The 14,410-nt window shown below is 41.7% G+C and overlaps 1 protein-coding gene across 1 annotated transcript; it reads left to right on the top strand.

The window, feature by feature from the left end:
- The first annotated feature begins 4,108 nt into the window (after positions 1-4,108).
- On the top strand, positions 4,109-13,274 carry LOC129836500 (voltage-dependent anion-selective channel protein 2-like). The gene is made up of 9 exons (XM_055902777.1): positions 4,109-4,193; positions 5,627-5,698; positions 5,995-6,044; positions 6,305-6,457; positions 6,664-6,716; positions 8,698-8,925; positions 9,261-9,411; positions 12,024-12,081; positions 12,936-13,274. The coding sequence occupies exons 2-9, from the start codon at positions 5,632-5,634 to the stop codon at positions 13,025-13,027; spliced, it is 852 nt and encodes a 283-aa protein (XP_055758752.1). The 5' UTR covers positions 4,109-4,193; positions 5,627-5,631; the 3' UTR covers positions 13,028-13,274.
- Positions 13,275-14,410: the final 1,136 nt, after the last annotated feature.

The raw sequence follows: 14,410 nt of genomic DNA, 5'->3' as shown, positions 1-14,410 counted from the left end.
GTGAATTTAAGTATGCTCTCTCTAATTCTCTCTCTTTCTTTCTTTCTCTCTCTCGGAGGACCTGAGCCCTAGGACCATGCCTCAGGACTACCTGACATGATAACTCCTTGCTGTCCCCAGTCCACCTGGCCGTGCTGCTGCTCCAGTTTAAACTGTTCTGCCTGCGGCTATGGAACCCTGACCTGTTCACCGGACGTGCTACCTGTCCCAGACCTGCTGTTTTCAACTCTCTAGAGCCAGCGGTAGAGATTCTCTCAATGATCGGCTATGAAAAGCCAACTGACATTTTCTCCTGAGGTGCTGATCTGTTGCACCCTCGACAACTACTGTGATAATTATTATTTGACCATGCTGGTCATTTATGAACATTTGAACATCTTGGCCATGTTCTGTTAAAATCTCCACCTGGCACAGCCAGAAGAGGACTGGCCACCCCTCATAGCCTGGTTCCTCTCTAGGTTTCTTCCTAGGTTTTGGCCTTTCTAGGGAGTTTTTCCTAGCCACCGTGCTTCTACACCTGCATTGCTTGCTGTTTGGGGTTTTAGGCTGGTTTTCTGTACAGCACTTTGAGATATCAGCTGATCTAAGAAGGGCTCTATAAATACATTTGATTTTATACTCCGCGACCCACAGCAACGCAGTCTTCTATGGACTAGTTTATGCTAAAGTCTATGTCTGTAGCAAAACAAGGCCAAATTGATATTGCATTGGCTAAAATGATTGCCACCGATTTCCAGCCATTTTCGATTATGGAGGACAGAGGTTTTAGAAATTATTCCAATAGTGTAAATTCAATGTACACATTTCCAAGCAGGAAAACCGTTTTAAAATCACTTATTCCACAACTGTACGCGAGCACACAGGCTTCAGTGCGAGAAAGAGTCCAAAAAGCTATTTCAGTTTGCCTTACCACTGACTGCTGGACATCAAGGGTAACCACTTCTTACATGTCGGTTACATGTCACTTCATTGAATATTTATTTTTATGTCTACCTGTCTTCTAGACTGCTTTGAGTTCAGCGACAGACACACCTCAGAGAACTTGTCAGAGGAACTGTTGAAAGTGGCCAGAGAATGTCAAGTAGGTGGAAAAGTGGTCTGTTGTGTTAGCGACAATGCAGCAAACATAATCAAAGCCATGAACATTTTAAAATGGACCCATCATCCATGTCTTACCCACACAATCAACCTGATTGTAAGAGATGCTCTGAAGGTGATGAAGCCCACTGTGGACAAAGTGAAAGCAGCTGTGGAAAACTTCCACAGGAGCAAAGTAGGTGCTGAAAAACTAAAGTCTACACAACGCCAGATGGGGATGCCTGAGCTGAGGCCTAAACAAGACTGCACTACAAGGTGGAATTCAACATTTTATATGTTGAAGTGGTTTCTTGAGTCAAATGATGCCATAATCTATATCCTGGCCATTGTCAATGCAGCTGTTGATGCTCTGACCCAAGAGGAATGGGAGGTGATGGAGGAGGTGTGCAGAGTCCTGGAACCCTTTGAGCAGGTCACTGTGGAGATCAGTGGAGAGAGGTACAGGTAGCAGTTGTTACTACATCATTATTTAATCCAGTATTATATATGTATATGAGCAGTAGATGAGAATGTAGTATCAGTAGAAAAAACATTAACCTGAACTAATAAATTACTGTTCTCTCTCTTCAGCTATGTGACAGCCTCAAATGATACTCCTGTGTAAGGGTCTGCAGCGAATCACAGACAGCCGCCAGAGAGAAACAAATGTAACCACAGGACATGTGACAGAGTTGATGGACACCCTATGTTCATCAATGGACAGAAAGTTCCACAGAATGGAATATAATCCCGTGATACCAGAAACCGCTGCACTTGATCCCAGGTTTAAGAAGCTAGCCTTCAGTGATGCCAGAGCGATTGAGGCTCTTCAAAGAATAACCTCAGCAGCAGGGAGGGACAGCCCCAGCAGTCAGCTGGCTCAGGCACCAGGGCAACAGGAAGAAGAGGGATCAGATGAAGCAGAAGCACCAGCAGTAGTGCCACAAACGTCTGCTGTTTGGATGCTGTTTGACGAGAGAACAACTGAGCACGAAGGAATCCCTCAGCAGATGCCATAATGGAGGTCGAATCCTATTTGGAGGAGCCCCTCGGCTTACTAAAGTCATGACAGGGAGACTCTGCATAGTGGCCACATCTGTTCCCTCGGAGAGGGTCTTCTCGAAAACGGGACAAATAATTACTGAGAGAAGAAACCGCATCAGCCCCTAAAAAGTGAGGCAGCTTGCATTTCTGAATGCAAATCTCTCATAAAAGCTAAATATGGTCAGTTTTGCTGTGTGCTAATGGTTATAACATGGCAATAAAGAAGAGAGAGAAAAGAGGGACCAGTTTAAGTGGGATGCTGCAGTTTTGCACATTGTTATTTATTTTTCTTGATATGGTGCAATATTCTATTATGTTCAGATTGTACTAATTTTGAATAGTTAGATTTATATGCACTTTGTTTATATACATTAAAAAGCTATGCTATTTAACATTTGCATTTTTTTTAATTTTTTTTATATATTTTTTTGCCTTTATTTAACCAGGTAGGCAAGTTGAGAACAAGTTCTCATTTGCAACTGCGACCTGGCCAAGATAAAGCATAGCAGTGTGAACAGACAACAACACAGAGTTACACATGGAGTAAACAATAAACAAGTCAATAACATGGTAGAAAAAAGAGAATCTATATACAATGTGTGCAAAAGGCATGAGGAGGTAGGCAATAAATCGAATAATTACAATTTAGCAGATTAACACTGGAGTGATAAATCATCAGATGACCATGTGCAAGTAGAGATACTGGTGTGCAAAAGAGCAGAAAAGTAAATAAATAAAAGCAGTATGGGGGGTGAGGTAGGTAAATTGGGTGGGCTATATACCGATGGACTATGTACAGCTGCAGCTAAAGTATTATTTTTCACATCAAACCAATGCATTTTTAAATACCGTAATGAAACAGCAGGTAGCAGGTCTCGAACCCTCGACGTTCTAGCCCGAAGTCCGGCGCGCTATCAACTGTGCCGCAAAAGCATGCTCGTGTGGCAGGATTGATTTCCGCGCTTATAAACCCAGGGTCGTTACAATACATTGTGGTTAAGGTAGAGTATGATTTAATTTAATTAGAATTGTTTTCACACCAGTCATAGTCAAACTTTCGCAAACTGTTTGACTTAAAAAATACAAAACACGTGTTTTTTTTTTAAAGAACCGTTTGGGAGCTAAACGAAGCGGCTTTTTTTAGGTGAGCTGGGCCGAACGAGCCGCCTCACTGAAAAGAGACGGAATTCCCATCACTAATTGTACGCTATAACGACACTGTATCAGCTAGCTGTTTGCAAGAGCGCACGTGCCAATACCACAGTGGGTACATTCGCTACATAACACTTTTTTTGTGACAAAACCATCGGAGTTGAAAATGCAATGGAACCCGTTTAACTTGTATTTTGTATTCAGAGTATGGGAATTTAACCCCAAGTGATTTTTATGTGCACTGTCATCACGCACATACTTTTATCGGCAACAAATACATTTGATGAAAACACATCTCTTGTGGCAAAATGCGCATATTTTATTTATGTGGATTTGAGAATATTCGCATGAAACTCCGTCGCAAATTGGATGGAAACCCAGCTAGTTCTTCTGATATATTCACTATACTTTTGCCATTTTCCTTTATCAATCTCAATGTGAATGTGTTTTAATGTGAATCTCAGTAATAAATTGATCTGTCAATTAGATCATTCATTAAATGTCTTATTTACCAATGTTGGTGTGATAGGATAAAAAGCCTGATCCTTTCAGTAGTTAGAAACAACTGCTATTCTTCAAATTTGAATCGTATTCCACGGAATCAAACATAGTTGTCCATGAGAAGTTACACACGGAAATGGATGAATCTATGATAAATACATATTTCTATGTATAAGAAAACAAAATGCGTAAGAATGTTTTTTTGTATTGACAGAAAAAAAATCTAGTTACAGCCAAAAGCCTTTTAAACTTTGTTGATTTTGTAATTATTTTGTAATCAATCTGCAAGTATTTTTTAGACAGGCAAACATGTGACAGATAGGGGTCTTTCGGTTGATAGGCTGGATTTCATTACATTGCAGTCTCCTTCAAGTCGCCCTCCAACCGGTGAAGTTTACTGCTAGCCTCATATTTTACTGGTAAGTAAAGCAACTAAAGTGGCTTTTATTGTAAAGGAACTAAACGACATTTGCCGCGGTTTATGACCACGCTTGCCGGAGGTTTGCCTGACACACTATCGCTAAATGTGCCTAACTAGCATTAGTTATTTAACTAATGAGCTTTGCTGCAGGACCTGTAACCTTATACGAGAAAGGACAACTCGTGTCCGCTGCACATGTGTGTTAAATGGCGTTCAGTCGGATTACTTTGAGCTGTTCTAGGATAATGAACAAGCTAGTAACATTAATGGAGTCTTTGAATTGCACAATATCCAGTGGTTGATTTAATGGGACGGACAGGGTAGGAGCCAGCAATTGTCTGGAGAGTGGACATATGTATCAAAACGTCATGCCAATAAAGCGAATTGGAATTAAACTGAGTGAAATGCTTCCCAGACCTAGCCCTACATTCCTCTGCCTGGATTTAACTGAGTGAGTCACTGAGGTGTGGCCTAGCGTCAGTTCAAATAAATTAACTATCCAGAACCAGACAGGCCATTTATTATACCCACTCAGATAATCAACGTCTGCAAGGGAATCCTTGCTCTGGGCTGATAGAGCTGGCTGTTATAGACGGGCAACCACACTCTTTATTGTATAGTGCAGGGCTATCCAACCCTGTTCCTGAAGAGCTACCATTCAGTAGGTTTTCGTTACAACCATAATCTAGAGCACCTAACTATAATAATTAGCTGGTTGATAAGTTGCATCACGTTAGTTACAACTGGGGTTGGAGAGCCCTGGTAAAGTCGTTTTTTGCCCAATGGATGACTAGCTGTGTTGGATGAGTACTCATGTTCATAGACAGGGCCTACTCTAGACTTTTGGGGCCTCTAAGTGGGCAAAACGTTTTAGTGACTCTCTATTATTTATTTAAGAAAATAAATAAAAGTGAGTTTCCTGCAATACACATTTTGCCTTGACTGATGCCATGTTAATGATATCAGAGTGAGCGTGACTAACAAATCAATGGTGGTCCGTCCCCTGGGCGCCTTCCCCTGCTTTGCGTAACTGGTCAGTATTAGGCCATGATAGCTTGCTAGACTAGCGTCTGCTAAATGACTTAAATGTAAATGTAATTTACCAATTCAAAAATGATGACATGGCTAGTTGAGTGACTGACATGATGAGAAATTGCTGATGCACAACCAAATGTTGAACTTTAACCCATGTGTATTCTACTATTCAAACTTTAAACAGTAAGTTGGGACCCTGATAGAGTATCTAAAATACAAATGAAATGTTTTTTTTGTCGTTTAGGACCTGCTAGCGGCCTGGGACCCTTATGTCGCTTATTATTCCTATCCCTGTTCATAGATTCAAAAGAAATAGGTTTCCAAAGCAGGTGTTATGTAAATCAAAATGAACTCTGACTGTTGTGTAATGTATACATTATTTTCTCCCTGCTACAGGTGTAATGGCTGTGCCTCCATCATATGGTGACCTCGGCAAGTCCGCCAAGGACATCTTCAGCAAAGGCTATGGTATTGTACATTTCACTCAAACAAATATACTGTAGTGGTCATTGTGTTTGTAAGGAAACACATTGTGTCAGAACGGGAAGAACCAATAGGGTGAGTTTATTTGAGGGATTCTAATCCAATAGGCAGGATGGTGTTCTATCTATAGATATAATATCTCTATCTCGGCTCTGCATGTCATCCTGTAAGATGTTAGTGTATGAAGTATTACGTTGTGCTAACACTGATTACATTTAATGACTATTTCCCATTTGTGAAATATGCATCAGTGGTTGACTAACTTTGCTTTCTCCCTGAAGGGTTCGGCCTGGTGAAGCTTGATGTGAAGACCAAGTCCGGCAGCGGAGTGGTAAGTTGACTAATTTTCTTTCTAATTATGTGTACTTTCAAAATGAATGTAGAACTATCTCTACTCAACTCCTGTGTATGTGGTCTTTATGATTGCAGTAATTGTGTAATACTTTGAATTTACAACCCTGAGAGCTTGACAGGAGCAGTATAGTTCAATACACTCCTTGACAATAAAAACCCAAGTGAATTAAGATATTTTTACAACATTTGTTTTTATTCATATCCTGATGTGAACCTTTTTTTACAAATGTTCTGCAGGAGTTCAAAACAGCTGGCTCCACCAACACAGACACCAGCAAGGTGGCGGGCAGCCTGGAAACCAAATACAAGAGGTCAGAGTACGGCCTGACCTTCACAGAGAAGTGGAACACTGACAACACCCTGGGAACAGAGATCACCGTCGAAGACCAGGTTCAGATTCAACAAAGCTTTATTTATTTTGCTTTTTGTAAAACAGTCGGTGTTGTGTTTGGAGTTTCTCACAATAGCCTTGACACACAATTGAAAAGAAAGCTGATTCAAACAAGTAATGAATATTCAATATGTAGTGATCACATGAAATGCTGGAAGATAAAACTTGTGTTACCAGTCTGATTCTCTGTTCATGTTTTCTTTAGGTTGTCAAGGGTCTGAAGCTGACATTTGACACAACCTTCTCACCAAACACTGGGTAAGATTACAAATGTACAATTTCAATGCACCGGACCAGTTCGAAAAATGTATGCACTCACTACTGTAAGTCGCTCTGGATAAAAGCATCTACTAAACGACTAAAATGTAGTTCTAGTACTTAAAATGGTGTTTCATGTGTTTGGACATATGGGTGCCGATGGTATTAACATATAGCTAGCCAAGAAGATTCAGTCCAGCACGTAGTGTCCTTACATGAAGGTAACATGATCTGGGGTGTGCAGTCCTCACAGGCTTGTGGGTAGATCTGAGGTGACAGGGGTCAGTCAAATTATCTTCAGCCTGTAATGGCACTCATCTGTGTAGAATTTATTATCACATCCATGGCATGTGTTTTCTTGCTCGTATATTTGAATGTAGATGTTTATTCTCCTTGTTGGGCTTCAGATTAACAATTTAATCAAACTTTTTATTTTTGGGGTGGCTAAAACCATGATTCGGTCAAGCAGTAGCCTAAAGTGCATTACTAGATTTTAATGTTTTATATAAATTGTAAAGTCTTTTGTCTGTCTTTTTCGTCAGTAGGACGAACTGTCGCTAATGGGGATCCTAATAAAATCCAAATATCCGGATTCCTCCATGAAAGTCTGTGCCCAGCCCCTGTGGCTGTTTCACTCTGCATGCTCTGAGTAGGTTAGAGGGAGGGGACAAATAGCAACTGCTGTGACTGTTGGAGAGAAGGGTCTCAGCTTTCTGTAGGTATTACAGTGTATTTCTCAACTCTCAATACTGACTGTTTAAGCATAGTTTTCAACCAAAATAACTGGTATATTGCTGACGTATATAGAGCACTGGTAGTGCACATCGGTCATTGCATAGGCCTATATAGATGTCATTGGGTAGTATGCAACAGTTTTCTTAGGACATTTAATTTACTGTTAGATTCATCAATTACAAGGCTAACTAGCATCCTATTATATAAAGCGATCTAGCTAATGAGTTTTGAGTTTCCACTTCCCAAATGAACCAGCCTATGAGCTATTTGTACATAAAAAGATGCTAGCAAATGTAATGTCTATTGAATAAAATAAATCTGCAATTCTGGGCCCTACTTTTGCGAGTAACGTTATAGCAATAATGACCCATTTGTCAACTCATAATGCTCATCAAAATATCTTGATCGTGTGTTCCTGCTTGGACATGTTAGATGAAACAATTTATTTCTTGAATTATACCATCTCAGTAGCACTGTAAATTACTTTATAAGTTAGCTTTGTGTGTGTGACCAAAACCTATGCAGTAGTTCCTCCCCAGCCAGTCCACATAGTATCAGCTTTCCTGGAAGTGTAAATCCTGTGGTGACACATGGTGGGCCACATGTTGGGGTTGTGGGGAGGAGGGGGTGGTCATCAAGCTGTTGCTGCATGTCCACTGAGATCTGGGGGAGGAGTTTCCGCTAGGTACAGATATAGGATTGGGGAGGGGAAACTGATCCTAACTTTAACCATTAGTGTGGGTCGGGGATGCAAAACTGACCCAAGGTCAGCTTCTAAGGGCAACTTCACTCCGCTGAATTCTACAGCTTGTCACACTGCCTAGGCTATCAGTTTAGAACTGGCCTTAGTGTCATGTAGCATGAGCATTTTAAGGAGCTCATAATAAAGTGTTATTGTAATCCCTAGTTGCTAATGCTGTGTGTGAATGGAGATTGTGTGTTTGTGCACTTACTGTAACCCTCGTTGGCTAGTGTGTAATGACGATCCAGAAAGATATTGCTCAGGATTTGCTCAGTATTGCTTGTGGACTATTTGATTATGAACATAGGACTGTGTATGGGTGAATTACTACTGGAGTGAGAGGTTTTCAAGCTCTTGGTTTCTCCCAATTCCCTTCATATTCTGCTACGGTTGCTACATTTCCATTAGACTGCTTATATTAGGCCTAAGCTGTTTGGCTGTTCAATAAGAATATTTAACTTCAGAATGTAGGCTAACCAAATATGTTTTTGGCTCCAACGACAGTAAGAAGAGCGGCAAAGTCAAGACCGCCTACAAGCGCGAGTTTGTCAACCTGGGCTGTGACGTTGACTTTGACTTCGCTGGCCCCGCTATCCATGGAGCGGCCGTCGTTGGTTACGAGGGCTGGCTCGCCGGCTACCAGATGACTTTTGACACGGCCAAGTCTAAGATGACCCAGAACAACTTCGCTGTTGGATACAAGACCGGGGACTTCCAGCTACACACCAACGTGTAAGTCAGAGCATACAATGTATACAAGTGTATGCATTTCCAGTCCTCTGCTATGTGCATACAATACCAATTATCTTTAAGGGCAAACATTGTCTATTCAATTGTGTGTTAAAAAAAGAAAAAAAGAAACGCACACAAAAACAATGAACATAGATGACTGGACAGCTGTAGTCAACCTGGAAATTATAGTAATCATTGAATATCGGATTAATAATGATTTAACCAGGGATCAAAACGTCAGGCCCTACAAACTGCATAGCATGGTAAAGGCTAGGACTTGACAAATATTGTCTTATCACTCCTCTCCCTAATCTTCTCCCTGGTGGTTGTTACAGTAATGACGGTGTACAGTTCGGTGGCTCAATCTACCAGAAAGTGAGTCCAGCGCTGGAGACGGCGGTCAACCTTGCCTGGACTGCCGGCAGCAACAGCACAAGCTTCGGCATCGCAGCCAAATACCAGCTGGACAAGAGTGCCTCCATCAGTGTAAGTACTGTGCAGGAGTGACTCTCTTTGGGCCAGTTTTCCCACACAGAGCTTTAGTCTTGTCCAGGACTAAAAAGCTATGTCAATAGAGATTTTCCATTGAATTCACATTTTATTTTGTCCAGGACTTGGCTTAATCTGTGTCCAGGAAACAATCCCTTTGTCTTACTGTATCCTAAGAACACATGTAAGAAACGCTCAAGTACTTACTAGTTCTGTTTTCTACACTCACTACATACTAGAGGTCGACCGATTATGATTTTTCAACGCCGATACCGGTTATTGGAGGACCAAAAAAGCCGCTGCCGATTAATCGGACGGTTTTACATTTTCATTTTTTTGTAATAATGACAATTACAACAATACTGAATGAACACTTATTTTAACTTAATATAATACATCAATAAAATCAATTTAGCCTCAAATATATAATGAAACATGTTCAATTTGGTTAAAATAATGCAAAAACAAAGTGTTGGAGAAGAAAGTAAAAGTGCAATATGTGCCATAAGAAAGCTAACGTTTAAGTTCCTTGCTCAGAACATGAGAACACATGAAAGCTGGTGGTTCCTTTTAACATGAGTCTTCAATATTCCCAGGTAAGACGTTTTAGGTTGTAGTTATTATAGGAATTATAGGACTATTTCTCTCTATACCATTTGTATTTCATATACCTTTGTCTATTGGATGTTCTTATAGGCACTTTAGTATTGCCAGTGTAACAGTATAGCTTCCATCCCTCTCCTCGCCGCTACCTGGGCTCGAACCAGAAACACATCGACAACAGCCACCCTCGAAGCAGCGTTACCCATGCAGAGCAAGGGGAACAACTACTCCAAGTCTCAGAGCGAGTGACGTTTGAAACGCTATTAGAGCGCACCCCACAAACTAGCTAGCCATTTCACATCGGTTACACCAGCCTAATCTCGGGAGTTCATAGGCTTGAAGTCATAAAAAGCGCAATGCTTGAAGCACAGCGACGAGCTGCTGGCAAAACGCACGAAAGTGCTGTTTGAATGAATGCTTACGAGCCTGCTGGTGCCTACCATCACTCAGTCAGACTGCTCTATCAAATCATAGACTTAATTATAACATAATAACACACAGAAATACGAGCCTTAGGTCATTAATATGGTCGAATCCGGAAACTGTCATCTCGAAAACAAAACGTTTATTCTTTCAGTGAAATATGGAACCGTTACGTATTTTATCCAACGGGTGGCATCCATAAGTCTAAATATTCCTGTTACATTGCACAACCTTCAATGTTATGTCATAATTACATAAAATTCGGGCAAATTAGGCGGCCCAAACTGTTGCATATACCCTGACTCTGCGTGCAATGAACGCAAGAGAAGTGACACAATTTCGCCTGGTTAATATTGCCTGCTAACCTGGATTTCTTTTAGCTAAATAGGCAGGTTTAAAAACATATACTTCTGTGTACTGATTTTAAGAAAGGCATTGATGTTTATGGTTAGTTACACGTTGGAGCAACGACAGTCCTTTTTCGCGAATGCGCACTGCATCGATTATATGCAACGCAGGACACGCTAGATAAACTAGTAATATCATCAACCATGTGTAGTTATAACTAGTGATTATGATTGATTGTTTTTTATAAGAGAAGTTTAATGCTAGCTGGCAACTTACCTTGGCTTCTTACTGCATTCGCGTAACAGGCAGTCTCCTCGTGGAGTGCAATGTAATCAGGTGGTTAGAGCATTAATTGGACTAGTTAACTGTAAGGTTGCAAGATTGAATCCCCGAGCTGACAAGGTAAAAATCTGTCGTTCTGCCCCTGAACAAGGCAGTTAACCCACCGTTCCTAGGCCGTCATTGAAAATACGAATGTGTTCTTAACCGACTTGCCTAGTTAAATAAAGGTGTAAAAAAATAATTAAAACGGCGTTCAAAATTTCCGATTTTATTATGAAAACTTGAAATCGACCCTAATTAATCGGCCATTCCGATTAATCGGTCGACCTCTACTACATACTTACTGGTGCTGTATACAACACTCACTACATACTTACTGGTGCTGTATTTAAACACTCACTACATACTTACTGGTGCTGTATTTAAACACTCACTACATACTTACTGGTGCTGTATTTAAACACTCACTACATACTTACTGGTGCTGTATACAACACTCACTACATACTTACTGGTGCTGTATACAACACTCACTACATACTTACTGGTGCTGTATACAACACTCACTACATACTTACTGGTGCTGTATACAACACTTACTGGTGCTGTATACAACACTTACTGGTGCTGTATACAACACTTACTGGTGCTGTATACAACACTTACTGGTGCTGTATACAACACTTACTGGTGCTGTATACAACACTTACTGGTGCTGTATACAACACTTACTGGTGCTGTATACAACACTTACTGGTGCTGTATACAACACTTACTGGTGCTGTATACAACACTTACTGGTGCTGTATACAACACTTACTGGTGCAACACTCGCCACATTGTCTGGCTCTCTAGGACCAGAGTTGCCCACTCTAGTATAGAATGCTGCGGTCGTTAGGAACCTTCCTCTGCCTTTTGGCTTGTAAGTTAAACAATTGATTCTGTCTTTTCAGGCTAAAGTGAACAACATCAGCCTGGTCGGTCTTGGGTACACCCAGACGCTGAGACCAGGTAAGACCTCTCGTTTACAGGAGATCTAATGATTCTCTTACTGCTGACACTACAGGTTCTCTTTAAGTTCCCTCAAGTTGAAATGTTAGATTACTACTCTTGTCTGTAGCCCACTACTTCTCTATGAGCAACCCACACTTTAATGCAACATCCTCTTCCTTAACCAAAGTGCTCAACGTGACCTGCATACAGTACTGCATCTGTAAAAGAAACACATTGGACAGTACAGTAAATGGGGTGGGGAGTGGGCTTTACCATGCTAGGACTCTTTCAGTTAAAGTGCACGTATACACTCCACCCGGCACCAAAGTTGATTTTAAGATGATGCTTTACTGGAGACTCAAAGCAATGGTCAGCCAATAGAGACATTTGATGTAAATTTCAGCAACTCCCATCATGCATGCTGTTTTTGAAGGGGCGATCTCGACTTGATCGCTAATCATCTCGGCAAGTGAGTCCCTGGTTATGCAACGTCCTATTCACTTTGCTGTCAATGTGTCTCTGTGTACTGTTATTGTTATAGGTGCACCCCTGCAGTGTTTCAGAAGGCTCAGGTAGAATGATGTAGGACAGACTAGTTTCTCTTTCATTTGAAAAAGGAAATCATTGAGCTCTATGAGATTTTCCATCCTCAATGATGAGAAGAATGTTGACACCAGGGATGGAACGTAAGGAATTTCACTGCTCTGAGTGAAGGCTAGTATGTCGACTAGTATGGCACATGTCTCAACAGTACTATCTTCCGGCCAGCGCGCTTGCTTAATTTCCATCTCTAGTTGACACCTATTTTTTATATTTTTTATTTTACCCTCATCCTGAATGCGACCCTTTATGTTGTCTCTCCTCTGTTGCAGGTGTGAAACTCACCCTCTCTGCCCTGGTGGACGGCAAGAGCATCAACACTGGAGGCCACAAGCTGGGCCTGGGGTTGGAACTGGAGGCCTAAACTATCCTCACGGCGAAGGGGACAAGGGAATATCAGCAGAATCTGGCCTTATAATGTATTTCCAACTCAAACCAGCAAGAGGATGTATCATGGAAGGGGTGTGTTCAGAGACTATAACAACAAGAGAAAGAAACACTACGGTCATTTTATTTTTTTACTGTTTTATGACGGTAGCTATTCCCGTCATTCTTTGGTGTACATGTTTCCTTTGTAGTTTCCATTAAAAGACACTTGCAGTGGGTCAGTATTTTATACGCCTTCTCATTGTATCTATCTAACACTGCCATGACAATGAAATGCGCCACACCATTCTCATCCCAATGTGACCAGAAACTTAACTAACAGTGCATTCGTAAAGTATTCAGACCCCTTGACTTTTTCCACATTTTGTTACTTTACAACCTTATTCTGAAACTATTTTTTTTTTTTTTTAAATACACTGCTCAAAAAAATAAAGGGAACACTTAAACAACACAATGTAACTCCAAGTCAATCACACTTCTGTGAAATCAAACTGTCCACTTAGGAAGCAACACTGATTGACAATACATTTCACATGCTGTTGTGCAAATGGAATAGACAACAGGTGGAAATTATAGGCAAATAGCAAGACACCCCCAATAAAGGAGTGGTTCTGCAGGTGGTGACCACAGACCACTTCTCAGTTCCTATGCTTCCTGGCTGATGTTTTGGTCACTTTTGAATGCTGGCGGTGCTTTCACTCTAGTGGTAGCATGAGACGGAGTCTACAACCCACACAAGTGGCTCAGGTAGTGCGGCTCATCCAGGATGGCACATCAATGCGAGCTGTGGCAAGAAGGTTTGCTATGTCTGTCAGCGTAGTGTCCAGAGCATGGAGGCGCTACCAGGAGACGTGGAGGAGGCCGTAGGAGGGCAACAACCCAGCAGCAGGACCGCTACCTCCGCCTTTGTGCAAGGAGGAGCACTGCCAAAGCCCTGCAAAATGACCTCCAGCAGGCCACAAATGTGCATGTGTCTGCTCAAACGGTCAGAAACAGACTCCATGAGGGCCTGACGTCCACAGGTGGGGGTTGTGCTTACAGCCCAACACCGTGCAGGACATTTGGCATTTGCCAGAGAACACCAAGATTGGCAAATTCGCCACTGGCGCCCTGGGCTCTTCACAGATGAAAGCAGGTTTACACTGAGCACGTGACATACGTGACAGAGTCTGGAGACGCTGTGGAGAATGTTCTGCCGCCTGCAACATCCTCCAGCATGACCGGTTTGGCGGTGGGTCAGTCATGGTGTGGGGTGGCATTTCTTTGTGGGGCCGCACAGCCCTCCATGTTCTCGCCAGAGGTAGCCTGACTGCCATTAGGTACCAAGATGAGATCCTCAGACCCCTTGTGAGACCATATG

This window comes from Salvelinus fontinalis, chromosome 37, assembly GCF_029448725.1.
Source record: "Salvelinus fontinalis isolate EN_2023a chromosome 37, ASM2944872v1, whole genome shotgun sequence".
Classification (NCBI taxonomy): Eukaryota; Metazoa; Chordata; class Actinopteri; order Salmoniformes; family Salmonidae; genus Salvelinus; species Salvelinus fontinalis.
The sequence above is the reverse complement of the archived record's forward strand: the minus strand, read 5'-3'. Positions and strand labels throughout refer to the sequence as shown.